At 40.2% G+C, this 26,652-nt stretch overlaps 1 protein-coding gene across 1 annotated transcript in view; it reads left to right on the top strand.

Moving 5' to 3' along the window:
* LOC118367995 (IgGFc-binding protein-like) overlaps positions 1-26,652 on the top strand; it is a 124,481-nt gene that overhangs the window by 60,656 nt on the left and 37,173 nt on the right. Inside the window, 23 exon segments of the mRNA XM_052497564.1 lie at positions 237-375; positions 671-812; positions 1,243-1,442; positions 1,568-1,706; positions 1,903-2,016; positions 2,209-2,399; positions 2,778-2,907; positions 7,450-7,694; positions 8,033-8,181; positions 8,456-8,560; positions 8,562-8,582; positions 8,893-9,031; positions 9,327-9,468; positions 9,899-10,098; positions 10,224-10,362; positions 20,225-20,341; positions 20,848-20,972; positions 21,651-21,796; positions 22,186-22,329; positions 22,738-22,845; positions 23,586-23,755; positions 24,848-25,050; positions 25,409-25,550. Coding sequence (XP_052353524.1) covers positions 237-375; positions 671-812; positions 1,243-1,442; positions 1,568-1,706; positions 1,903-2,016; positions 2,209-2,399; positions 2,778-2,907; positions 7,450-7,694; positions 8,033-8,181; positions 8,456-8,560; positions 8,562-8,582; positions 8,893-9,031; positions 9,327-9,468; positions 9,899-10,098; positions 10,224-10,362; positions 20,225-20,341; positions 20,848-20,972; positions 21,651-21,796; positions 22,186-22,329; positions 22,738-22,845; positions 23,586-23,755; positions 24,848-25,050; positions 25,409-25,550 — 3,350 coding nt within the window.

Below are 26,652 nucleotides of genomic sequence, written 5' to 3'. Positions count from 1 at the left end.
ACACACACACACACACACACACACACACACACACACACACACACACACACACACACACACACACACACACACACACACACACACACACACACACACACACACACACACACACACACACACACACACACACACATAACACACACATGACACATACACAGGCACACACACAAAGGCACTCACTCACTCACACACACCAACACATACACATGACTGATTCACCCTGTCTCTGACTCCAGTTGTAACAAGAAGCCCAACACCACCATCCCAGGCTGTACTGATGATGAACTGGACAGGTATGAGAGCTCTGGCTACTGCGGCATGCTACTGGACAAGAACGGACCGTTCGCTGTCTGTCACCCCAAGGTCAACCCCAATGTGAGTAACTACCGTAATGTGTGGTATATAGTGTCTTACCTAATGTGAGATATTACTGTAATGTACGGTATATAGGGTCATATCATATTTTGTCTTTAAGATTCAACAAAAGTTTGTTTAATGTGTGAAATCTCACACCCAAGAAAAACATTTTGTAAATATATAGACATTTTTAGTGCAGAGATTTTTAAATACGCTTAATTCAATTCAAACAACTTTGTCACTTAATTAACCAAACCTCCAAGCTTTGTGTGCAAGTCGAAGACACGCATATGTTTATGTGTGTCTATTTCAGAGTTTCTTCAAGGACTGTCTGTTTGACCTGTGTGAGCTGGATGGTGCTCAACCCATCCTGTGTGAGTCCATCGAGTCGTACGTCAACGACTGTCAGGACCGAGGAGTCACCATCGGAACCTGGAGGAACAGCACCTTCTGCCGTGAGTACAGATCAGTGTTGGGGTCAATTCCATTTCATTCCAGTCATTTCAGAAAGTAAACCAAATTCTCATTCCAAGTTTTCCCTCACTGAAAAGCATTAAAGAGAATTGGAATTGGTATTTTAAAGTACTTCTTGAATTGACTGGAATTGAAATGGAATGGACCCCAACCCTGGTACAGATACATGTTATACATAATAGTAACAAGGAAGAGACGGATATTGATGATGAAGATGGAAATTGCAGTGATTAATATAATAATAATTATTCATTCACTCACCAAGGACCCTGCTGTTATTAGCACATCAAAAACCAAACAATACACTCTAACAGTACTGTTCCGTATAATCAACAACGTCATTATTAAGAGACAGTCATGTTTTAAAGTAGACCTATCTCCTAATGTCTCCTCTTCCCTCCTTCTCTCCAGCTCTGACATGCCCCCCCAACAGTCAGTACGTGCCCTGTGCCGCCCCTTGCCAGCCCACCTGTGCCACCAGACCATCCACAGGGTGTGATGCTCCCTGTTCAGAGGGCTGTGTGTGTGACCCTGGTTACGTCCTCAGCGCCGGGAAGTGTGTCAAAGAGAACTCCTGTGGCTGCAAAGGCACCAACGGACAGTACTACGAGGTGAGTGTGTTGTGTGTCGGGTGATGGACTTTGTGTGTGTGACATGTATGTAACCAACCTGCAACCAACCACTGATGAACTATTGTCTCTCCCTCCATCTCTCCTCCTTCCCTCCCTCCCTCCAGCCTGGTGAGGAGTGGTACCTGGAGGACTGTAAGCTGAAATGTTATTGTAACGCTCCCTTCGTCACCTGCAATCCCTCTGATTGCCCTCCAATGCACGAGTGTAAGGTCCAGGGAGGAGAGCTGGACTGCTACCCTACAAGTAAGTCCCCTGACATAAACAGTCCGTACAAACACCCACACACTCAAAATGGTGTTTTGACGTTTGACCTCTTGGATGGCAGGGCAGGTGACCAGGCTGTGACCATATGAGTTGACCAGACAGCACAAACAGATCTGAGACTTGGCTATAATGTCTTTCTCTCTTATGTCTCATGCTGTCTCCCTCTGTCCCTCAGCCCCAACTACAGTCAAACCAACTACTCCCATACCAACGACACCTAAACCAACTACTCCCATACCAACTACACCTAAACCAACTACTCACAAACCTACTACCACAAAACCACCAGGTGACATTAACAGACAATCATCTGTTCTCATTCTTACGATCAGAATCAGAAACCGCTTTCTGTATTTGCACAAATCAATTAATTGGTAACCCAATAATTCCTGATATTAACCCCTTGTCTCCCTTCCGCCCCACCCCCTTACCCTCTCTTCTTTGCCTCCCCCCATCCTCCTCTCCCTCTCTCCCCCAATAGTGACGTGCCCTCCCAATGCTGAGTATATAGAGTGTGGCCCTGCCTGCATCCCCAGCTGTAAGGAACCCTCCACCAACTGCACTGGCTCCTGTATCAGCGCGTGTTTCTGTAAGCCAGGCTTTGTGTTCAAAGGCAGACGCTGTGTCCCCATAGAAACATGTGGCTGTCTGGAGGGAGGTGACTACTATGAGGTACGAGACCATCTGGGATTGTTAGTCTGTGGTTAAGAATGTACTGTGTGATTGAATATAACACAATATAATGTGATGTATTGTGAGTGATATACCATACTGCATACCAATCGATATATGATACACGATATATACGATGTGATACACAATATGATACAATATTATACGATACAGTACTTTTTACTGTCCAGAATGTCCACTTACATGGATATTGATAGTGCTCCTCTCAGCACATCACAAATATACTTTAAAAATGACCAGCAACACAAGGAACACACGCATACGTTTACAGAATGCACAAATAAATGACAAAATATATATATATATTGTCAAAACAACATGTTAATAATTCCTCTCTACCTGTCTCTGTCCTTTTAGCCAGGAGAGATCATCTTTGGTGACGGCTGCTCCAAGCTGTGTCGTTGTGCTGGAAACTACATCTTGGACTGTGTGGACAACTCCTGCTCTCCCACGGAGGAGTGTCGCAACGGAGCCTGCTATCCTAAAGGTACTGTTAGCTGAGTTATAATACATTGTTAGGCAAAGTTATCATAACTTGTATTAGCTCAGTTATCACAACTTGAATTAGCTGAGTTTTTATTTTACCTTTATTTAACTTGGCAAGTCAGTTAAAACTTCTTCAGGATTGGTGGGTTGAGCTAACGTAGGCTAATGCGATTAGCATGAGGTTGTAAGTAACAAGAACATTTCCCAGGACATAGACATATCTGACATTGTCAGAAAGCTTAAATTCTTGTTAATCTAACTGCACTGTCCAATTGACAGTAGCTATTACAGTGAAAGAATACCATGCTATTGTTTGAGTAGAGTACACAGTTTTGAACATGAAACGTTTTTCATCAACAAATTAGGCACATTTGGGCAGTCTTGATACAACATTTTGAACAGAAATGCAATGATTCATTGGATCAGTCTGGAACTTTGCACATACACTGCTGCCACCTAGTGGCCAAAATCTAAAATCAAGCTGGGTTGGAATAATAAATTATGGCCTTTTTTTTATTGCATTTCAAACATGATGGTACAAAAAAATACAAAAAAACTGTTGGTTGTTCTTCGTATTATCTTTTACCTGATCTAATGTGTAATATCCTTCTACATTCACATTTCCACAAACTTCAAAGCGTTTCCTTTCAAATGGTACCAAGAATATGCATATCCTTGTATCAGTGCCTGAGATACAGGCAGTTAGATTTGGGTATGTAATTTTAGGCGAAAATTGAAAAAAAGGGGTCCAACACTGAAGAGGTTTTTAAGAACAATTTCTTATTTGCAATGATGGCGGGTTAACTGCCTTGTTCACGGACAGAACGACAGACTTTTACCTTGTCAGCTCGGGGATTCAATTGAGCAACCTTTCGGTTCCTGGCCCAACGATCTAACCACTAGGCTACCTGCCGCCAAAGTTATCATAACTTGAATTAGCTCAGTTATCATAGCTGGTATTAGCTAAGTTATGAGATCTTGTATTAGCTCAGTTATCATAACTTGTATTAGCTAAGTTATGAGATCTTGTATTAGCTCAGTTGTCATAACATGTATTAGCTCAGTTATCATCACTTGTATTAGCTAAGTTATGAGATCTTGTATTAGCTCAGTTGTCATAACTTGTATTAGCTCAGTTGTCATAACTTGTATTAGCTCAGTTATCATCACTTGTATTAGCTAAGTTATGAGATCTTGTATTAGCTCAGTTGTCATAACTTGTATTAGCTCAGTTGTCATAACTTGTAACGGCGTTCTTCGTTTGTCGAAAGAGAGTCGGACCGAAATGCAGCGTAGTGGTTACTCATGACTTTAATAGAAAAAAGTGACATGAAATAACGATAAAAAAATACAAAACAACAAACAGAACGTGAAACCTAATTACAGCCTATTTGGTGAAACTACACGGAGACAGGAACAATCACCCACAAAATACACAGCGAAACCAGGCTACCTAAATACGGTTCCCAATCAGAGACAACGAGAATCACCTGACTCTGATTGAGAACCGCCTCAGGCAGCCAAGCCCATACAACACCCCTACTCAGCCGCAATCCCAATAATACAAAAACCCCAATACGAAATACAACAACATAAACCCATGTCACACCCTGGCCTGACCAAATATATAACGAAAACACAAAATACAATGACCAAGGCGTGACATAACTTGTATTCGCTCAGTTATCATAACTTGTATTAGCTCAGTTGTCATAACTTGTATTAGCTCAGTTATCATAACGTGTATTAGCTCAGTTATCATAACTTGTATTAGCTCAGTTGTCATAACTTGTATTAGCTCAGTTGTCATAACTTGTCATAGCTCAGTTATCATCACTTGTATTAGCTCAGTTATCATCACTTGCATTAGCGAAGTTATCATAACTTGTATTAGCTCAGTTGTCATAACTTGTATTAGCTCAGTTGTCATAACTTGTATTAGCTAAGTTATGAGATCTTGTATTAGCTAAGTTATCATAACTTGTATTAGCTCAGTTATCATAACTTGTATTAGCTCAGTTGTCATAACTTGTATTAGCTCAGTTATCATAACTTGTATTAGCTCAGTTGTCATAACTTGTATTAGCTCAGTTATCATAACTTGTATTAGCTCAGTTATCATAACTTGTATTAGCTCAGTTATCATAACTTGTATTAGCTCAGTTATCATAACTTGTATTAGCTAAGTTATGAGATCTTGTATTAGCTCAGTTATCATAACTTGTATTAGCTCAGTTGTCATAACTTGTATTAGCTCAGTTGTCATAACTTGTATTAGCTAAGTTATCATAACTTGTATTACCTCAGTTGTCATAACTTGTATTAGCTCAGTTGTCATAACTTGTATTACCTCAGTTATCATAACTTGTATTAGCTAAGTTATCATAACTTGTATTACCTCAGTTATCATAACTTGTATTAGCTCAGTTGTCATAACTTGTTTCTAGCTCAGTTATCATAACTTATATTAGCTTAGTTATCATAACTTGTATTAGCTCAGTTGTCATAACTTGTATTAGCTCAGTTATCATAACTTGTATTAGCTCAGTTGTCATAACTTGTATTAGCTCAGTTGTCATAACTTGTATTAGCTAAGTTATGAGATCTTGTATTAGCTAAGTTATCATAACTTGTATTAGCTCAGTTATCATAACTTGTATTAGCTCAGTTGTCATAACTTGTATTAGCTCAGTTGTCATAACTTGTATTAGCTCAGTTGTCATAACTTGTATTAGCTCAGTTATCATAACTTGTATTAGCTCAGTTATCATAACTTGTATTAGCTCAGTTGTCATAACTTGTATTAGCTCAGTTGTCATAACTTGTATTATCTAAGTTATGAGATCTTGTATTAGCTCAGTTATCATAACTTGTATTAGCTCAGTTGTCATAACTTGTATTAGCTCAGTTGTCATAACTTGTATTAGCTCAGTTATCATAACTTGTATTAGCTCAGTTGTCATAACTTGTATTAGCTCAGTTGTCTTAACTTGTATTAGCTCAGTTGTCATAACTTGTATTAGCTCAGTTATCATAACTTGTATTAGCTCAGTTATCATCACTTGTATTAGCTCAGTTGTCTTAACTTGTATTAGCTCAGTTATCATAACTTGTATTAGCTCAGTTGTCATAACGTGTATTAGCTCTGTTATCATAACTTGTATTAGCTCAGTTATCATCACTTGTATTAGCTCAGTTGTCTTAACTTGTATTAGCTCAGTTATCATAACTTGTATTAGCTCAGTTATCATAACTTGTATTAGCTCAGTTATCATAACTTGTATTAGCTCAGTTATCATAACTTGTATTAGCTCAGTTATCATAACTTGTATTAGCTCAGTTATCATAACTTGTATTAGCTCAGTTATCATCACTTGTATTAGCTCAGTTGTCTTAACTTGTATTAGCTCAGTTATCATAACTTGTATTAGCTCAGTTATCATAACTTGTATTAGCTCAGTTATCATAACTTGTATTAGCTCAGTTATCATAACTTGTATTAGCTCAGTTATCATAACTTGTATTAGCTCAGTTATCATAACTTGTATTAGCTCAGTTATCATCACTTGTATTAGCTCAGTTGTCTTAACTTGTATTAGCTTAGTTGTCATAACTTGTATTAGCTCAGTTATCATAACTTGTATTAGCTCAGTTATCATAACTTGTATTAGCTCAGTTATCATCACTTGTATTAGCTCAGTTGTCATAACTTGTATTAGCTCAGTTATCATAACTTGTATTAGCTCAGTTATCATCACTTGTATTAGCTCAGTTATCATAACTTGTATTAGCTCAGTTATCATCACTTGTATTAGCTCAGTTGTCATAACTTGTATTAGCTCAGTTATCATAACTTCTTTTAGCACAGTTATCATCACTTGTATTAGCTCAGTTATCATCACTTGTATTAGCTCAGTTGTCATAACTTGTATTAGCTCAGTTATCATCACTTGTATTAGCTCAGTTATCATCACTTGTATTAGCTCAGTTGTCATAACTTGTATTAGCTCAGTTATGATCACTTATATTAGCTCAGTTATCATAACTTGTATTAGCTCAGTTGTCATAACTTGTATTAGCTCAGTTGTCATAACTTGTATTAGCTCAGTTATCATAACTTGTATTAGCTCAGTTGTCATAACTTGTATTAGCTCAGTTGTCATAACTTGTATTAGCTCAGTTATCATAACTTGTATTAGCTCAGTTGTCATAACTTGTATTAGCTCAGTTGTCATAACTTATATAAAGATGAAAGTCTTATCAAATCTATTATATTGGTAAGGAGTTCCATGGTGAAACCCAGGGGAACATCCAACCTACAGTAAAGTGGATCGTTCCTAGAGTTTGATTCCTAGCTATGCAAACAGACAGCCTTATATACAGTAGACCTGTATTATGTTCAGCTTGGAAAACACTATTTACATTTTGTCAGGCATCATTTGGTGAAAATAATAACCCAACTATGTGAACAATGAGTCAGTATTATTTCCACCAGCCAATTACTAATCTCACTCCCAACTTTATAATCACTATTCCCCCCCAGACACCTCTACCTGTATCGCGTCTGGTGACCCTCACTACACCACCTTCGACAAGAAGAAGTACAACTTCATGGGGAACTGCAGCTACCTGATGTCAGAGCCCTGTAACCACACGTCAGTGCCTCACTACGAGGTGCATGCTGACAACGAGAACCGCTTCAACAAACCAACCATCTCCTACCTGAAGGCTGTGCATGTGTACGTGCGTGGGGTGAAGATCTCCATCTTGAAGGGAGGCACCGTGCAGGTGAGAGAGAGAGGGATTGATGGAGGGGTAGGGTTGGGGTCGAGAGAAAAAGAGATGAGGAAGACGTTTGAAAATGTTTAATAATGTAACAATAGAAAGAAATAGTGATAAAATGCAGAGCCCTGCATGTAAACATTCAATATAAAGTAACATACACTGTCAACAACAGTTTGTTATTGTATTCAATAAATATGTTTTGCCACCGAAGGGAAATTCCTGAGCAGCATTAAATGCATCAAATTCATACAAAACACAGAACAGCTTTTAAAGAGGAAGCTAAAAAACATAAGAAATGAAGTGCCCCTCACTAACACGTCTGTGTCCTCTTCTCCTCCTAGTTGGATGGTATCAATGTGAACATCCCACTGACCCCAGCTACAGGCGTGTCTGTTTTGAAGTCTGGTAAACACTACACTGTAGCCATGGACTTTGGTGTGACCGTACGATATGACGGAAACCACTATATGGACATCAAGGTCATCAAGGAGTGAGTCAAAACTGCTTCACACACACTGAAGAGAACACACACACACACACATACAGAGAGAGAGAGACCATAAATGGGGTCTATGCAGCTTGCTTTCTCTCCTACAGTTTGTGACCCCGACATGATATACCATTAAAATAACCATATAAACACAACGTAAAATGAAAACCAATTAGAAAGTTCTCACATTGTAATATTTTTATTTTATAATTTTGTCATTAATATTGTAGAAAAAATGCTTGACTCATCGGTCTATTTGCTCCTCTGTATTTAGCTATAAGGACAAGCTGTGTGGACTGTGTGGAGACTACAACGGAAACTCCAACGATGACTTCAGGAAACCCGACGGTTCTCTGACCACCAACCCCAATGACTTTGGACAGCTGGGTCACAGATCCCAAGTGAGTCATGCCACCAGTTACACACACACACACACACACACACACACACACACACACACACACACACACACACACACACACACACACACACACACACACACACACACACACACACACACACACACACACACACACACACACACACACACACACACACACACACACACACACACACACACACACACACACACACACACACACACACACAACACACACATGACACATGACACAGGCACACACACAAAGGCACTCACTCACTCACACACACCAACACATACACATGACTGATTCACCCTGTCTCTGACTCCAGTTGTAACAAGAAGCCCAACACCACCATCCCAGGCTGTACTGATGATGAACTGGACAGGTATGAGAGCTCTGGCTACTGCGGCATGCTACTGGACAAGAACGGACCGTTCGCTGTCTGTCACCCCAAGGTCAACCCCAATGTGAGTAACTACCGTAATGTGTGGTATATAGTGTCTTACCTAATGTGAGATATTACTGTAATGTACGGTATATAGGGTCATATCATATTTTGTCTTTAAGATTCAACAAAAGTTTGTTTAATGTGTGAAATCTCACACCCAAGAAAAACATTTTGTAAATATATAGACATTTTTAGTGCAGAGATTTTTAAATACGCTTAATTCAATTCAAACAACTTTGTCACTTAATTAACCAAACCTCCAAGCTTTGTGTGCAAGTCGAAGACACGCATATGTTTATGTGTGTCTATTTCAGAGTTTCTTCAAGGACTGTCTGTTTGACCTGTGTGAGCTGGATGGTGCTCAACCCATCCTGTGTGAGTCCATCGAGTCGTACGTCAACGACTGTCAGGACCGAGGAGTCACCATCGGAACCTGGAGGAACAGCACCTTCTGCCGTGAGTACAGATCAGTGTTGGGGTCAATTCCATTTCATTCCAGTCATTTCAGAAAGTAAACCAAATTCTCATTCCAAGTTTTCCCTCACTGAAAAGCATTAAAGAGAATTGGAATTGGTATTTTAAAGTACTTCTTGAATTGACTGGAATTGAAATGGAATGGACCCCAACCGTGGTACAGATACATGTTATACATAATAGTAACAAGGAAGAGACGGATATTGATGATGAAGATGGAAATTGCAGTGATTAATATAATAATAATTATTCATTCACTCACCAAGGACCCTGCTGTTATTAGCACATCAAAAACCAAACAATACACTCTAACAGTACTGTTCCGTATAATCAACAACGTCATTATTAAGAGACAGTCATGTTTTAAAGTAGACCTATCTCCTAATGTCTCCTCTTCCCTCCTTCTCTCCAGCTCTGACATGCCCCCCCAACAGTCAGTACGTGCCCTGTGCCGCCCCTTGCCAGCCCACCTGTGCCACCAGACCATCCACAGGGTGTGATGCTCCCTGTTCAGAGGGCTGTGTGTGTGACCCTGGTTACGTCCTCAGCGCCGGGAAGTGTGTCAAAGAGAACTCCTGTGGCTGCAAAGGCACCAACGGACAGTACTACGAGGTGAGTGTGTTGTGTGTCGGGTGATGGACTTTGTGTGTGTGACATGTATGTAACCAACCTGCAACCAACCACTGATGAACTATTGTCTCTCCCTCCATCTCTCCTCCTTCCCTCCCTCCCTCCAGCCTGGTGAGGAGTGGTACCTGGAGGACTGTAAGCTGAAATGTTATTGTAACGCTCCCTTCGTCACCTGCAATCCCTCTGATTGCCCTCCAATGCACGAGTGTAAGGTCCAGGGAGGAGAGCTGGACTGCTACCCTACAAGTAAGTCCCCTGACATAAACAGTCCGTACAAACACCCACACACTCAAAATGGTGTTTTGACGTTTGACCTCTTGGATGGCAGGGCAGGTGACCAGGCTGTGACCATATGAGTTGACCAGACAGCACAAACAGATCTGAGACTTGGCTATAATGTCTTTCTCTCTTATGTCTCATGCTGTCTCCCTCTGTCCCTCAGCCCCAACTACAGTCAAACCAACTACTCCCATACCAACGACACCTAAACCAACTACTCCCATACCAACTACACCTAAACCAACTACTCACAAACCTACTACCACAAAACCACCAGGTGACATTAACAGACAATCATCTGTTCTCATTCTTACGATCAGAATCAGAAACCGCTTTCTGTATTTGCACAAATCAATTAATTGGTAACCCAATAATTCCTGATATTAACCCCTTGTCTCCCTTCCGCCCCACCCCCTTACCCTCTCTTCTTTGCCTCCCCCATCCTCCTCTCCCTCTCTCCCCAATAGTGACGTGCCCTCCCAATGCTGAGTATATAGAGTGTGGCCCTGCCTGCATCCCCAGCTGTAAGGAACCCTCCACCAACTGCACTGGCTCCTGTATCAGCGCGTGTTTCTGTAAGCCAGGCTTTGTGTTCAAAGGCAGACGCTGTGTCCCCATAGAAACATGTGGCTGTCTGGAGGGAGGTGACTACTATGAGGTACGAGACCATCTGGGATTGTTAGTCTGTGGTTAAGAATGTACTGTGTGATTGAATATAACACAATATAATGTGATGTATTGTGAGTGATATACCATACGGCATACCAATCGATATATGATACACGATATATACGATGTGATACACAATATGATACAATATTATACGATACAGTACTTTTTACTGTCCAGAATGTCCACTTACATGGATATTGATAGTGCTCCTCTCAGCACATCACAAATATACTTTAAAAATGACCAGCAACACAAGGAACACACGCATACGTTTACAGAATGCACAAATAAATGACAAAATATATATATATATTGTCAAAAACAACATGTTAATAATTCCTCTCTACCTGTCTCTGTCCTTTTAGCCAGGAGAGATCATCTTTGGTGACGGCTGCTCCAAGCTGTGTCGTTGTGCTGGAAACTACATCTTGGACTGTGTGGACAACTCCTGCTCTCCCACGGAGGAGTGTTAGATAAACGCAACGGAGCCTGCTATCCTAAAGGTACTGTTACCGCATTATAATACATTGTTAGGCAAAGTTATCATAACTTGTATTAGCTCAGTTATCTTTTTATTTTACCTTTATTTAACTTGGCAAGTCAGTTAAAACTTCTTCAGGATTGGTGGGTTGAGCTAACGTAGGCTAATGCCAACAAGAACATTTCCCAGGACATAGACATATCTGATAATTGTCAGAAAGCTTAAATTCTTGAGTTATAATGACCATTGTTTGAGTAGCAAACATGAAACGTTTTCATCATAACATTTGTATACAACATTTTGAACAGAAATGCAATGATTCATTGGATCAGTCTGGAACTTTGCACATACACTGCTGCCACCTAGTTAAAATCAAGCTGGGTTGGAATAATAAATTAGTTTTTATCATTTCAAACATGATGGTATTACAAAAAACTGTTGGTTGTTCTTCAGATCTAATCATTCAATTTCCACAAACTTGTATCCTTTCAAATGGTACTATGCATATCCTTGTTCAGTCAGATACAGGCAGTTAGTATTAGCTTTTAGGCAGTTTTTTAAGAACAATCTTATAAATGATGGCGGGTTAACTGCCTTGTTCACGGACAGAACGACAGACTTTTACCTTGTCAGCTCAGTTCAATCATTTCGGTTCCTGTATTAGGCTACCTGCAGTTATCATAACTTGAATTAGCTCAGTTATCATAGCTTATCATTAAGATCTTGTATTAGCTCAGTTATCATCACTTGTCTAAGTTATGAGATCTTGTATTAGCTCAGTTGTCATAACATATTAGCTCAGTTATCATAACTTGTATTAGCTAAGTTATGAGATCTTGTATTAGCTAAGTTATCATAAAAGTGTATTAGCTCAGTTATCATAACTTGTATTAGCTCAGTTGTCATAACTTGTATTAGCTCAGTTTTCATACAGAAATGCTTGTATTAGCTCAGTTGTCATAACTTGTATTAGCTCAGTTATCATCAAGACTCACCTGACTTGATTAGCTCAGTTATCATAACTTGTATTAGCTCAGTTGTCATAATAAAAAAACTACAATGACCAGGCGTGACATAACTTGTGTATTAGCTCAGTTGTCATAACTTGTAGTTATCTAAGTTTCTATGAGATCTTTACAGTATTAGCTCAAAGTTATCATAACTTGTATTAGCTCAGTTGTCATAACTTGTATTAGCTCAGTTGTCATCATAACTTGTATTAGCTCAGTTATCATAACTTGTATTAGCTCAGTTGTCATAACTTGTATTAGCTCAGTTGTCTTAACTTGTATTAGCTCAGTTGTCATAACTTGTATTAGCTCAGTTATCATAACTTGTATTAGCTCAGTTATCATCACTTGTATTAGCTCAGTTGTCTTAACTTGTATTAGCTCAGTTATCATAACTTGTATTAGCTCAGTTGTCATAACGTATTAGCTATTATCATAACTCTGTTATCATAACTTGTATTAGCTCAGTTATCATCACTTGTATTAGCTCAGTTGTCTTAACTTGTATTAGCTCAGTTATCATAACTTGTATTAGCTCAGTTATCATAACTTGTATTAGCTCAGTTATCATAACTTGTATTAGCTCAGTTGTCATAACTTGTTATCATTATCATAACTTGTATTAGCTCAGTTATCATAACTTGTATTAGCTCAGTTATCATAATCTTGTATTAGCTCAGTTATCATCACTTGTATTAGCTCAGTTGTCTTAACTTGTATTAGCTCAGTTATCATAACTTGTATTAGCTCAGTTATCATAACTTGTATTAGCTCAGTTATCATAACTTGTATTAGCTCAGTTATCATAACTTGTATTGAAGCTCAGTTATCATAACTTGTATTAGCTCAGTTATCATCACTTGTATTAGCTCAGTTGTCTTAACTTGTATTAGCTCAGTTGTCATATTAGAAGTTATCATGTATTAGCTTATCAGTTATCATAACTTGTATTAGCTCAGCTTATCATAACTTGTATTAGCTCAGTTATCATCACTTGTATTAGCTCAGTTGTCATAACTTGTATTAGCTCAGTTATCATAACTTGTATTAGCTCAGTTATCATCACTTGTATTAGCTCAGTTATCATAACTTGTATTAGCTCAGTTATCATTATCACTTGTATTAGCTCAGTTGTCATAACTTGTATTAGCTCAGTTATCATAACTTCTTTTAGCACAGTTATCATCACTTGTATTAGCTCAGTTATCATCACTTGTATTAGCTCAGTTGTCATAACTTGTATTAGCTCAGTTATCATCACTTGTATTAGCTCAGTTATCATCACTTGTATTAGCTCAGTTGTCATAACTTGTATTAGCTCAGTTATGATCACTTATATTAGCTCAGTTATCATAACTTGTATTAGCTCAGTTGTCATAACTTGTATTAGCTCAGTTGTCATAACTTGTATTAGCTCAGTTATCATAACTTGTATTAGCTCAGTTGTCATAACTTGTATTAGCTCAGTTGTCATAACTTGTATTAGCTCAGTTATCATAACTTGTATTAGCTCAGTTGTCATAACTTGTATTAGCTCAGTTGTCATAACTTATATAAAGATGAAAGTCTTATCAAATCTATTATATTGGTAAGGAGTTCCATGGTGAAACCCAGGGGAACATCCAACCTACAGTAAAGTGGATCGTTCCTAGAGTTTGATTCCTAGCTATGCAAACAGACAGCCTTATATACAGTAGACCTGTATTATGTTCAGCTTGGAAAACACTATTTACATTTTGTCAGGCATCATTTGGTGAAAATAATAACCCAACTATGTGAACAATGAGTCAGTATTATTTCCACCAGCCAATTACTAATCTCACTCCCAACTTTATAATCACTATTCCCCCCCAGACACCTCTACCTGTATCGCGTCTGGTGACCCTCACTACACCACCTTCGACAAGAAGAAGTACAACTTCATGGGGAACTGCAGCTACCTGATGTCAGAGCCCTGTAACCACACGTCAGTGCCTCACTACGAGGTGCATGCTGACAACGAGAACCGCTTCAACAAACCAACCATCTCCTACCTGAAGGCTGTGCATGTGTACGTGCGTGGGGTGAAGATCTCCATCATGAAGGGAGGCACCGTGCAGGTGAGAGAGAGAGGGATTGATGGAGGGGTAGGGTTGGGGTCGAGAGAAAAAGAGATGAGGAAGACGTTTGAAAATGTTTAATAATGTAACAATAGAAAGAAATAGTGATAAAATGCAGAGCCCTGCATGTAAACATTCAATATAAAGTAACATACACTGTCAACAACAGTTTGTTATTGTATTCAATAAATATGTTTTGCCACCGAAGGGAAATTCCTGAGCAGCATTAAATGCATCAAATTCATACAAAACACAGAACAGCTTTTAAAGAGGAAGCTAAAAACATAAAAATGAAGTGCCCCTCACTAACACGTCTGTGTCCTCTTCTCCTCCTAGTTGGATGGTATCAATGTGAACATCCCACTGACCCCAGCTACAGGCGTGTCTGTTTTGAAGTCTGGTAAACACTACACTGTAGCCATGGACTTTGGTGTGACCGTACGATATGACGGAAACCACTATATGGACATCAAGGTCATCAAGGAGTGAGTCAAAACTGCTTCACACACACTGAAGAGAACACACACACACACACACATACAGAGAGAGAGAGACCATAAATGGGGTCTATGCAGCTTGCTTTCTCTCCTACAGTTTGTGACCCCGACATGATATACCATTAAAATAACCATATAAACACAACGTAAAATGAAAACCAATTAGAAAGTCGCTCACATTGTAATATTTTTATTTTATAATTTTGTCATTAATATTGTAGAAAAAATGCTTGACTCATCGGTCTATTTGCTCCTCTGTATTTAGCTATAAGGACAAGCTGTGTGGACTGTGTGGAGACTACAACGGAAACTCCAACGATGACTTCAGGAAACCCGACGGTTCTCTGACCACCAACCCCAATGACTTTGGACACAGCTGGGTCACAGATCCCAAGTGAGTCATGCCACCAGTTACACACACACACACACACACACACACACACACACACACACACACACACACACACACACACACACACACACACACACACACACACACACACACACACACACACACACACACACACACACACATGATTGATTCACCCTGTCTCTGACTCCAGTTGTAACAAGAAGCCCAACACCACCATCCCAGGCTGTACTGATGATGAACTGGACAGGTATGAGAGCTCTGGCTACTGCGGCATGCTACTGGACAAGAACGGACCGTTCGCTGTCTGTCACCCCAAGGTCAACCCCAATGTGAGTAACTACCGTAATGTTTATTTTTTTATTTTTTTATTTCACCTTTATTTAACCAGGTAGGCTAGTTGAGAACAAGTTCTCATTTGCAACTGCGACCTGGCCAAGATAAAGCATAGCAGTGTGAACAGACAACACAGAGTTACACATGGAGTAAACAATTAGCAAGTCAATAACACAGTAGAAAAAAATGGGCAGTCTATATACAATGTGTGCAAAAGGCATGAGGAGGTAGGCGAATAATACAATTTTGCAGATTAACACTGGAGTGATAAATGATCAGATGGGCATGTACAGGTAGAGATATTGGTGTGCAAAAGAGCAGAAAAGTAAATAAATAAAAACAGTATAAAAACAGTATGGGAATGAGGTAGGTGAAAAAGGGTGAGCTATTTACCTATAGACTATGTACAGCTGCAGCGATCGGTTAGCTGCTCGGATAGCTGGTGTTTGAAGTTGGTGAGGGAGATAAAAGTCTCCAACTTCAGCGATTTTTGCAATTTGTTCCAGTCACAGGCAGCAGAGTACTGGAACGAAAGGCGGCCAAATGAGGTGTTGGCTTTAGGGATGATCAGTGAGATACACCTGCTGGAGCGCGTGCTACGGATGGGTGTTGCCATCGTGACCAGTGAACTGAGATAAGGCGGAGCTTTACCTAGCATGGACTTGTAGATGACCTGGAGCCAGTGGGTCTGGCGACGAATATGTAGTGAGGGCCAGCCGACTAGAGCATACAAGTCGCAGTGGTGGGTGGTATAAGGTGCTTTAGTGACAAAACGGATGGCACTGTGATAGACTGCATCCAGTTTGCTGAGTAGAGTGTTGGAAGCCATTTTGTAGATGACATCGCCGAAGTCGAGGATCGGTAGGATAGTCAGTTTTACTAGGTAAGCTTGGCAGCGTGAGTGAAGGAGGCTTTGTTGCGGAATAGAAAGCCGACTCTGGATTTGATTTTTGATTGGAGATGTTTGATGTGAGTCTGGAAGGAGAGTTTGCAGTCTAGCCAGACACCTAGGTACTTATAGATGTCCACATATTCAAGGTTGGAACCATCCAGGGTGGTGATGCTAGTCGGGCATGCGGGTGCAGGCAGCGATCGGTTGAAAAGCATGCATTTGGTTTTACTCGCGTTTAAGAGCAGTTGGAGGCCACGGAAGGAGTGCTGTATGGCATTGAAGCTCGTTTGGAGGTTTGATAGCACAGTGTCCAATGACGGGCCGAAAGTATATAGAATGGTGTCGTCTGCGTAGAGGTGGATCAGGGAATCGCCCGCAGCAAGAGCAACATCATTGATATATACAGAGAAAAGAGTCGGCCCGAGAATTGAACCCTGTGGCACCCCCATAGAGACTGCCAGAGGACCGGACAGCATGCCCTCTGATTTGACACACTGAACTCTGTCTGCAAAGTAATTGGTGAACCAGGCAAGGCAGTCATCCGAAAAACCGAGGCTGTTGAGTCTGCCGATAAGAATATGGTGATTAACAGAGTCGAAAGCCTTGGCGAGGTCGATGAAGACGGCTGCACAGTACTGTCTTTTATCGATGGCGGTTATGATATCATTTAGTACCTTGAGTGTGGCTGAGGTGCACCCGTGACCGGCTCGGAAACCAGATTGCACAGCGGAGAAGGTACGGTGGGATTCGAGATGGTCAGTGACCTGTTTGTTGACTTGGCTTTCGAAGACCTTAGATAGGCAGGGCAGGATGGATATAGGTCTATAGCAGTTTGGGTCCAGGGTGTCTCCCCCTTTGAAGAGGGGGATGACTGCGGCAGCTTTCAATCCTTGGGGATCTCAGACGATATGAAAGAGAGGTTGAACAGGCTGGTAATAGGGGTTGCGACAATGGCGGCAGATAGTTTCAGAAATAGCGGGTCCAGATTGTCAAGCCCAGCTGATTTGTACGGGTCCAGGTTTTGCAGCTCTTTCAGAACATCTGCTATCTGGATTTGGGTAAAGGAGAACCTGGAGAGGCTTGGGTGAGGAACTACGGGGGGGGCGGAGCTGTTGGCCGAGGTTGGAGTAGCCAGGCGGAAGGCATGGACAATGTGTGGTATATAGTGTCTTACCTAATGTGAGATATTACTGTAATGTACGGTATATAGGGTCATATCATATTTTGTCTTTAAGATTCAACAAAAGTTTGTTTAATGTGTGAAATCTCACACCCAAGAAAAACATTTTGTAAAATATATTTACATACATTTTTAGTGCAGAGATTTTTAAATACGCTTAATTCAATTCAAACAACTTTGTCACTTAATTAACCAAACCTCCAAGCTTTGTGTGCAAGTCGAAGACACGCTTATGTTTGTGTGTCTATTTCAGAGTTTCTTCAAGGACTGTCTGTTTGACCTGTGTGAGCTGGATGGTGCTCAACCCATCCTGTGTGAGTCCATCGAGTCGTACGTCAACGACTGTCAGGACCGAGGAGTCACCATCGGAACCTGGAGGAACAGCACCTTCTGCCGTGAGTACAGATCAGTGTTGGGGTCAATTCCATTTCATTCCAGTCATTTCAGAAAGTAAACCAAATTCTCATTCCAAGTTTTCCCTCACTGAAAAGCATTAAAGAGAATTGGAATTGGTATTTTAAAGTACTTCCTGAATTGACTGGAATTGATATGGAATGGACCCCAACCCTGGTACAGATACATGTTATACATAATAGTAACAAGGAAGAGACGGATATTGATGATGAAGATGGAAATTGCAGTGATTAATATAATAATAATTATTCATTCACTCACCAAAGACCCTGCTGTTATTAGCACATCAAAGACCAAACAATACACTCTAACAGTACTGTTCCGTCATTATTAAGAGACAGTCATGTTTTAAAGTAGACCTATCTCCTAATGTCTCCTCTTCCCTCCTTCTCTCCAGCTCTGACATGCCCCCCCAACAGTCAGTACGTGCCCTGTGCCGCCCCTTGCCAGCCCACCTGTGCCTCCAGACCCTCCACAGGGTGTGATGCTCCCTGTTCAGAGGGCTGTGTGTGTGACCCTGGTTACGTCCTCAGCGCCGGGAAGTGTGTCAAAGAGAACTCCTGTGGCTGCAAAGGCACCAACGGACAGTACTACGAGGTGAGTGTGTTGTGTGTCGGCTGATGGACTTTGTGTGTGTGACATGTATGTAACCAACCTGCAACCAACCACTGATGAACTATTGTCTCTCCCTCCATCTCTCCTCCTTCCCTCCCTCCCTCCAGCCTGGTGAGGAGTGGTACCTGGAGGACTGTAAGCTGAAATGTTATTGTAACGCTCCCTTGGTCACCTGCAATCCCTTGGCCCTCCAATGCCTGTAAGGTCGGGAGGAGAGCTGGACTGCTACCCTACAAGTAAGTCCCCTGACATAAACAGTCCGCCCTCCAATGCATGAGTGTAATATGGTTGACCAGGGAGAGACTTGGCTATAATGCTGGACTGCTACCCTACCAACTAGGTGACATTAACAGTCCCTCATGACATAAACAATATACTTGCAAAATAAATATTAACCCCTTGTCTCCCTTCCGCCCCACCCCTTACCCTCTCTTCTTTGAATATACTTGCAAAATAAATATGTTTATGATGTTCTTGTATATTTACTTTCTTTATCCTCTTGGTTCCTGGAGGAACATAGGGCCTGTACTAAAGTTATTATCTTGGTTTCTGGAGGAACATAGGGCCTGTACTAAAGTTATTATCTTGGTTGCTGGAGGAACATAGGGCTTGTATTAAAGTTATTATCTTGGTTTCTGGAGGAACATAGGGCATGTACTAAAGTTATTATCTTGGTTGCTGGAGGAACATAGGGCCTGTACTAAATTTATTCTCTTGGTTTCTGGAGGAACATAGGGCATGTACTAAAGTTATTATCTTGGTTGCTGGAGGAACATAGGGCCTGTACTAAAGTTATTATCTTGGTTTCTGGAGGAACATAGGGCCTGTACTAAAGTTATTATCTTGGTTTCTGGAGGAACATAGGGTCTGTACTAAAGTTATTATCTTGGTTGCTGGAGGAACATAGGGCCTGTACTAAAGTTATTATCTTGGTTTCTGGAGGAACATAGGGCCTGTACTAAAGTTATTATCTTGGTTTCTGGAGGAACATAGGGCCTGTACTAAAGTTATTATCTTGGTTGCTGGAGGAACATAGGGCATGTACTAAAGGTATCCAACATTTCTTGATCTTTCTTTGCATCAGGCCATGACAAGATAATCTGCTTGTATACTTACTGTATACAAGCGTATCAAACATATCATATCTCATATCTGTTCTCCAGGCTCTCAGGACTGGAATATCTGTCATCTTTAATACAGGCTACTGTTATTCTATCTCCTGCTTATAGTCCATGATTTCTCCCTCTGTCCCATCTAACCCAGGTTCCCAGGACTGTGTGATCTCTGGAGACCCCCACTACAATACATTTGATAATAGGTTCTACAGCTTCATGGGGACCTGCACCTACACCCTGGCCAGGACCTGCAAGAACAACACAGGTAACAGTTCTAACTCTGGGTTCTGGGTTATGTAGTTCTATCTCTGGGTTCTGTAGCTCTAACAGAACCCAGAACTCTGGATTGTAGGTTCTATAGTTCTAACTCTGGGTGCTCGGTTCTTTAGTTCTAACTCTGGGTTCTAGGTTCTGTAGTTATAACCCTGGTTTCTAGGTTCTGTAGTTCTAACTCTGGGTTCTAGGTTCTGTAGTTCTAACTCTGGGCTCTGTAGTTCTAACTCTGTGTTCTAGGTTCTGTAGTTCTAACTCTGGGCTCTGGGTTCTGTAGTTCTAACTCTGGGCTCTGGGTTCTAGGTTCTGTAGTTCTAACTCTGGGTTCTGGGTTCTGTAGTTCTAACTGAGTTCTAGGTTCTGTAGTTCTAACTCTGGGCTCTGGATTATGTAGATCTAACTCGGGGCTCTGGGTTCTTGGCTCTGTAGTTCTAACTCTAGGTCCTGCTGTGTTCTAAGCCCTGTGGTTCTACTTGTGTTCTGCTGTATGTGTTCTAGGTCCCTGGTTCTCTGTGGAGGGTAAGAACGAGGAGCGTGGTCTGGCTGGAGTGTCCTACCTGAAAAAGCTCTATGTCACTGTCGATGGAATCACTGTCACATTAATGAAGAGCAGGAAGACTCTGGTACATGTTAATACATCCATCCATCCATGAATGAATCAATTCATCCATTAATCTATCAGCCAATCAATCAGTCAACCCAATGAATTTATACAGCTCTTTATGCATCAGCAGTTGTCCCAAAGGATTTAACCCTGCCCATAATTGACATGTAATCCTATGCATGTAATAACTGTGTAAGTGTCATAATTCTATGTTATTAACGGTAATAACACTTTCTCATACATGTTTATGTCCTTCACATTCCACGTCACAGATGTGGTGGTATCACTCTGTTATCTCTTTCTTGTTCTCCATCTCTCCCTTAAGCTAAGGATCAGCAATATTACACCATGATGATTCACCCAAAGCCTTTTTCTTCCCCCCTTCGTAATACACCTTTTATCTCTCTTTCTCTCTCTTTCATTGTCTCTTTTTATCTATTCTCTCCCTCCCTCCCCCGTCATCATCATCATCATCATCATCATCATCGTCTCTTTTACCAGTAACCCTTTAAATCTGTCTTTCAGTGAGACCTCATCTTCACCTCTACTTTTTTTTCTTTACTAGAATTATGTCTGTCTTATCCTTAACAGAGCTCAAACATCAAAATCCTCTGTCTGTGTAGCTCACTCTCTCTCTCTCTCTCTCTCTCTCTCTCTCTCTCTCTCTCTCTCTCTCTCTCTCTTTCTCTCTCGACAGGTGAATGGAAAGCGAGTGTCCCTCCCTCACTCCCCCTCTCCGCTCCTCTCTCTATCGCTGGCGGGTCAGTACGTCACGCTGCAGACTCCGTTCGGCCTCAAGGTGCGCTGGGACGGAAACCACTACGCCCAGATCTCAGTGCCCAGGTAAGCACAGACACAAGAAGTGGGCACAGGAATTAGAATCTAGTATCTTCCTTTTTCCACAAGGCCGATCTCAAACAAATTACGTCCTATTATTTTTATGGTGTACTACTTTTGTGCCATATCTATGTGATTAATGTATCAATACAATTGCAAATGATTTATCATCATGACTTAATGATTTAATATTATTCATATAGAATTTAGAACCATTTCTGTTCTGTTCTGATCTTTGTAGCAATCTGCTGGTTTTTGTGTATCTTGGTATTATGATCTTTGTAGTATGATCTCTCTAGCAATCCACTGGTTTTATGTCTTTGTATCTTGACCTTTGAACTAATCCACTGTGCTGTGTATCTAATCTACTGTGCCGTGTGTCTTGGTCAATACAGCTCCTACTCTGACAAGATGTGTGGTCTGTGCGGAGACTACGACGGTAACCCTAACAACGACTTCACCAAGCCGGACGGATCCCAGGTCACCACCTCCAAGGACTTTGGAAACAGCTGGAAGACCGAGGAAGATGAGGATGTCACGTGAGTGGGAATTATGAGGGAAGTTTTTTTGGGAATATTTCTGCCCATTAATGTATGTAGTAGAACTTAAGTACACACTTGAGACTGAGTGTAGACTTGCAATAGTTTGGGAACTGAAATAGTTTGGGAACTTACTGTACACTTGTAATATCAATAGTTTGGGAACTTAGTGTACACTTGTAATATCAATAGTTTGGGAACTTAGTGTACACTTGTAATATCAATAGTTTGGGAACTTAGTGTACACTTGTAATATCAATAGTTTGGGAACTTAGTGTACACTTGTAATATCAATAGTTTGGGAACTAAGTGTACACTTTAAGGGGTAATAAGTGTATTATGCATTATATTATAAAATGTTTTTGTCTTTCCATTTTTTATTGTTTATTAACATTGTGTTTTCCACAGATGCAAACCCGACACCGACCCAGATCCACACTGTGATCCCTCACTAGAGGCAGAGGTTTCCAAACCTGACAACTGTGGGATATTAACAGACACCAAAGGACCCTTCAGGTGAGCAAGAACACTAACAACTCTGAATTATTGTAATGTGTCAATTAATCCCATAAGGGATTAACTGACGATTTGACACGAAAAATCATTCATACAGAATATTAACTCAGTACTCACCCATATAGTATGTATAGAGAAAGTGATTTAAGGTTGTATAAGAAGCGTTTATGTCCAAAACACTATATCCACCAACTTTTCACATTTGTATTTTTTCATCACAAATGAATGCTTATTTGAAAATAGTGCAGATTTAATTCATTTAATTTCAAGTTTTGGGCTATATATATGTGAAAATATACTTGATGAGTTTCATTCCAAATCGCTATATTCACAATTTCTTTTAAAACATTTTCACAAATCTTTCACAATCATCAGAAATGATTGCTTATGGGTACCTTCATGTGTGTGTAAAGTATTACTGTTCTCAGATTTAAAAAAAATAGATTTTAGATGTACGTGAAAATGTGTTTTTTTGCAAAACGCTACATATCCATTGTTAAGCTGGAATGTAATGCTCGTATGCTGTATATTTAACTGTGATATGTGGTTATCTCACATAGCTATCTTGGAGTGAAGCTCATATATCTCGGTGTTTTGACTTTTCTCTCTGATGCTCCCTCCCTCCTTCACTCTCTTTCCTTTCTTTCTATCTTTCTTTCTTTCTCAAATCCCCCTGTCTTCCTCACACATTTCACTCATTCCATTACTTTCTCTGCATTTGATCCCCCCGCCCCCAACAGGGAGTGCATAGCGTCGGTGGACCCTACTCCGTTCTTCCAGAGCTGTGTGTATGACATGTGTCGCTTCGTGGGCCAACAGCAGATGCTGTGTGACCAGCTTCAGGTGTATACCGACGCCTGCCTGAGCGCAGGGATCAAGGTCCACCCCTGGAGGGAGACAGATTTCTGCCGTGAGTCTCATATGTAGACATCACAGACATTTAGTCACAATGGGAGTGAATCAGGGAGGTTCAGAGGTCAAGGTCCACCCCTGGAGACAGCCAGACTTCTGCTGATTTCTGTCTCACACCACAGACACCATAGACTGAGATCCAATGCACTCAGAGGCTCTGTCTCAGTTGATTAAAGATGCACTCCAGTCTCTTTTCACCTCATTTAACACCTGATTTACTTAATAAAAGGCACATCTCAATAGGTGATCCAGGTAAGTCATGACATCACAAGTGGGGGGTGCTTTCCTCTTTGATGACATCAGAGTAGACCCAGCAGAATGGCCAACTCTAGAAGTTTGCAGATGTGTCTTAAAAAAACACTATTTTGCTCAGAATATCTTGTTTTACCCTTAAAGCAGCAATCAGCGGTTGAAACAACAACAAAGCGCCTGGTTCAGTAAATAGCTGAAGGAATCACTCTCAACTCTCTACACAGAGCTGTGGATACACCACTTGAATGATAGTTTTAACCATGGTTTGAGGCTATATAGTGTTTTTTTATTGACATTTTCTTTGTTTACAAACATTGGAGTAAAACGCGTTTATATTTTGGGTTCTGATGGGGTACGACTAAGCTCATGGTGCATTTATTTATAAGTTATATTATTCAAGAATCAATGGGTAAATATCATTCATTTATCAATGAAAGGTATGTAGCAACTGCAGAATGCCCCTTTAAGTGTGTGTGCATCACTGTATTTATACTTGGGATATTTCTTTTCAACAGCAAAAGTTCAAAAACTAGTGCTTCTTTAAAAACGATCATGTCATCGTCTCCTTCGCTGCACTGATTGGAAATGACTTGGCAGGTCACACCGTCCAACTGCCTTCGGATTCTGCTGGAGCTTTTCCATAGGAGAAGCAGGATTAGATTTCTCAGGCTGGCACACAGGCCAAAGTTACACAGTTGCAGTGCAAATATGTTTGTCCATCGATCCCAATATTACAGTCACTCCTGATTATATCATGTTTGGAGCTGTTGGGTACTTTATGATTCAGAAGACCTTCCTGTACTGACCTGTTCCTGCTCTCTCTCCTCTACCTCAATAGCTCTGGCCTGTCCTCCCAACAGTTCTTACTCCATGTGTGTGAGCTCCTGTCCAGAGACATGTCTGGGTGTCAGCGGCCCCCCTGGTTGCTCCGAGGTGTGTGTGGAGGGGTGTGAGTGTAACCGTGGCTTTATCCTCAGTGACGACAAGTGTGTTCCTGTTAAAGACTGTGGCTGTGTCAACTCCTCTGGAGACTACCATCCTGTGAGTAACACTCCTGTGTTTCACCTTAGTGAATGTTTAATACTGTTTAATAATGTCAAATCTCAATGTGACCTCTGGTTGAATAAAGGATAAAACAATGAATATATACTTAACTTGGCTTTATGTTTCGTATTGAGCATCAAGCTTTCATAATGACTACATTAGTCCCTGATACAAGTAGAACTACATTAGTCCCTGATACAAGTAGAACTACATTAGTCCCTGATACAAGTAGAACTACATTAGTCCCTGATACAAGTAGAACTACATTGCATTGAACACTCATGTTAAATCATCTGAATGAGAATAAAAGACAGTCGTACTGAACTGTAGACTCACCATGATGTGTGTGTTTCAGGTGGGGGACGCCTGGTACCTGGAAGGCTGTAAGGAGAAGTGTGTGTGTCTGGGTGGAGGGGTGCTACAGTGTCACAACACCACCTGTACCCCGGCAGAGAGCTGCGGCCTGCAGGATGGGGAGTTAGGATGTTACCCACTGGGTACTATACAGTTATATGATTTACAACACACATTAATTACAACACGCATGACTTACAACACGCATGAATTACAACACACATTAATTACAACACACATTAATTACAACACACATTAATTACAACACGCATTAATTACAACACACATTAATTACAACACACATGAATTACAACACACATTAATTACAACACACATTAATTACAACACGCACTAATTACAACATTAATACAACACGCATTAATTACAACACACATTAATTACAACACGCATTAATTACAACACGCATTAATTACAACACGCATTAATGAATTACAACACACATTAATTTACAACATAATTACAACACACATTAATTACAACACACATGAATTACAACACACATTAATTACAACACGCATGAATTACAACACGCATTATGCATTAATTACAACACACATGAATTACATTAATTACAACACACAATTACATTACAACACACACACATGAATTACAACACGCATTAATTACAACATACATGAATTACAACACATTAATTACAACATACATGAATTAATTACAACACACATTAATTACAACACGCATTAATTACAACACGCATTAATTACAACATACATGAATTACATTAATTAATTACAACACGCATTAATTACAACACACATTAATTACAACACACATTAATTACAACACGCATTAATTACAACACGCATTAATTACAACACATTAATTACACATGAATTATTTACAACACGCATTAATTACATTAATTACAACACGCAATTACAACACACATGAATTACAACACGCATTAATTACAACACGCATTAATTACAACACAATTATTAATTACAACACGCATTAAACACGCATTAATTACAACACACATGAATTACAACACGCATTAATTACAACACGCATTAATTACAACACGCATTAATTACAACACGCATTAATTACAACACGATTAATTACAACACACATGAATTACAACAAATTAATTACAACACGCATTAATTACAACACACATTAATTACAACACGCATTACAACCTTAATTACAACACGCATTAATTACAACACACATGAATTACAACACGCATTAATTACA

Source organism: Oncorhynchus keta, chromosome 35, assembly GCF_023373465.1.
Source record: "Oncorhynchus keta strain PuntledgeMale-10-30-2019 chromosome 35, Oket_V2, whole genome shotgun sequence".
Taxonomy (NCBI): domain Eukaryota; kingdom Metazoa; phylum Chordata; class Actinopteri; order Salmoniformes; family Salmonidae; genus Oncorhynchus; species Oncorhynchus keta.
Note: the sequence above shows the minus strand (reverse complement) of the source record. Positions and strands in the feature narration are given on the sequence as shown.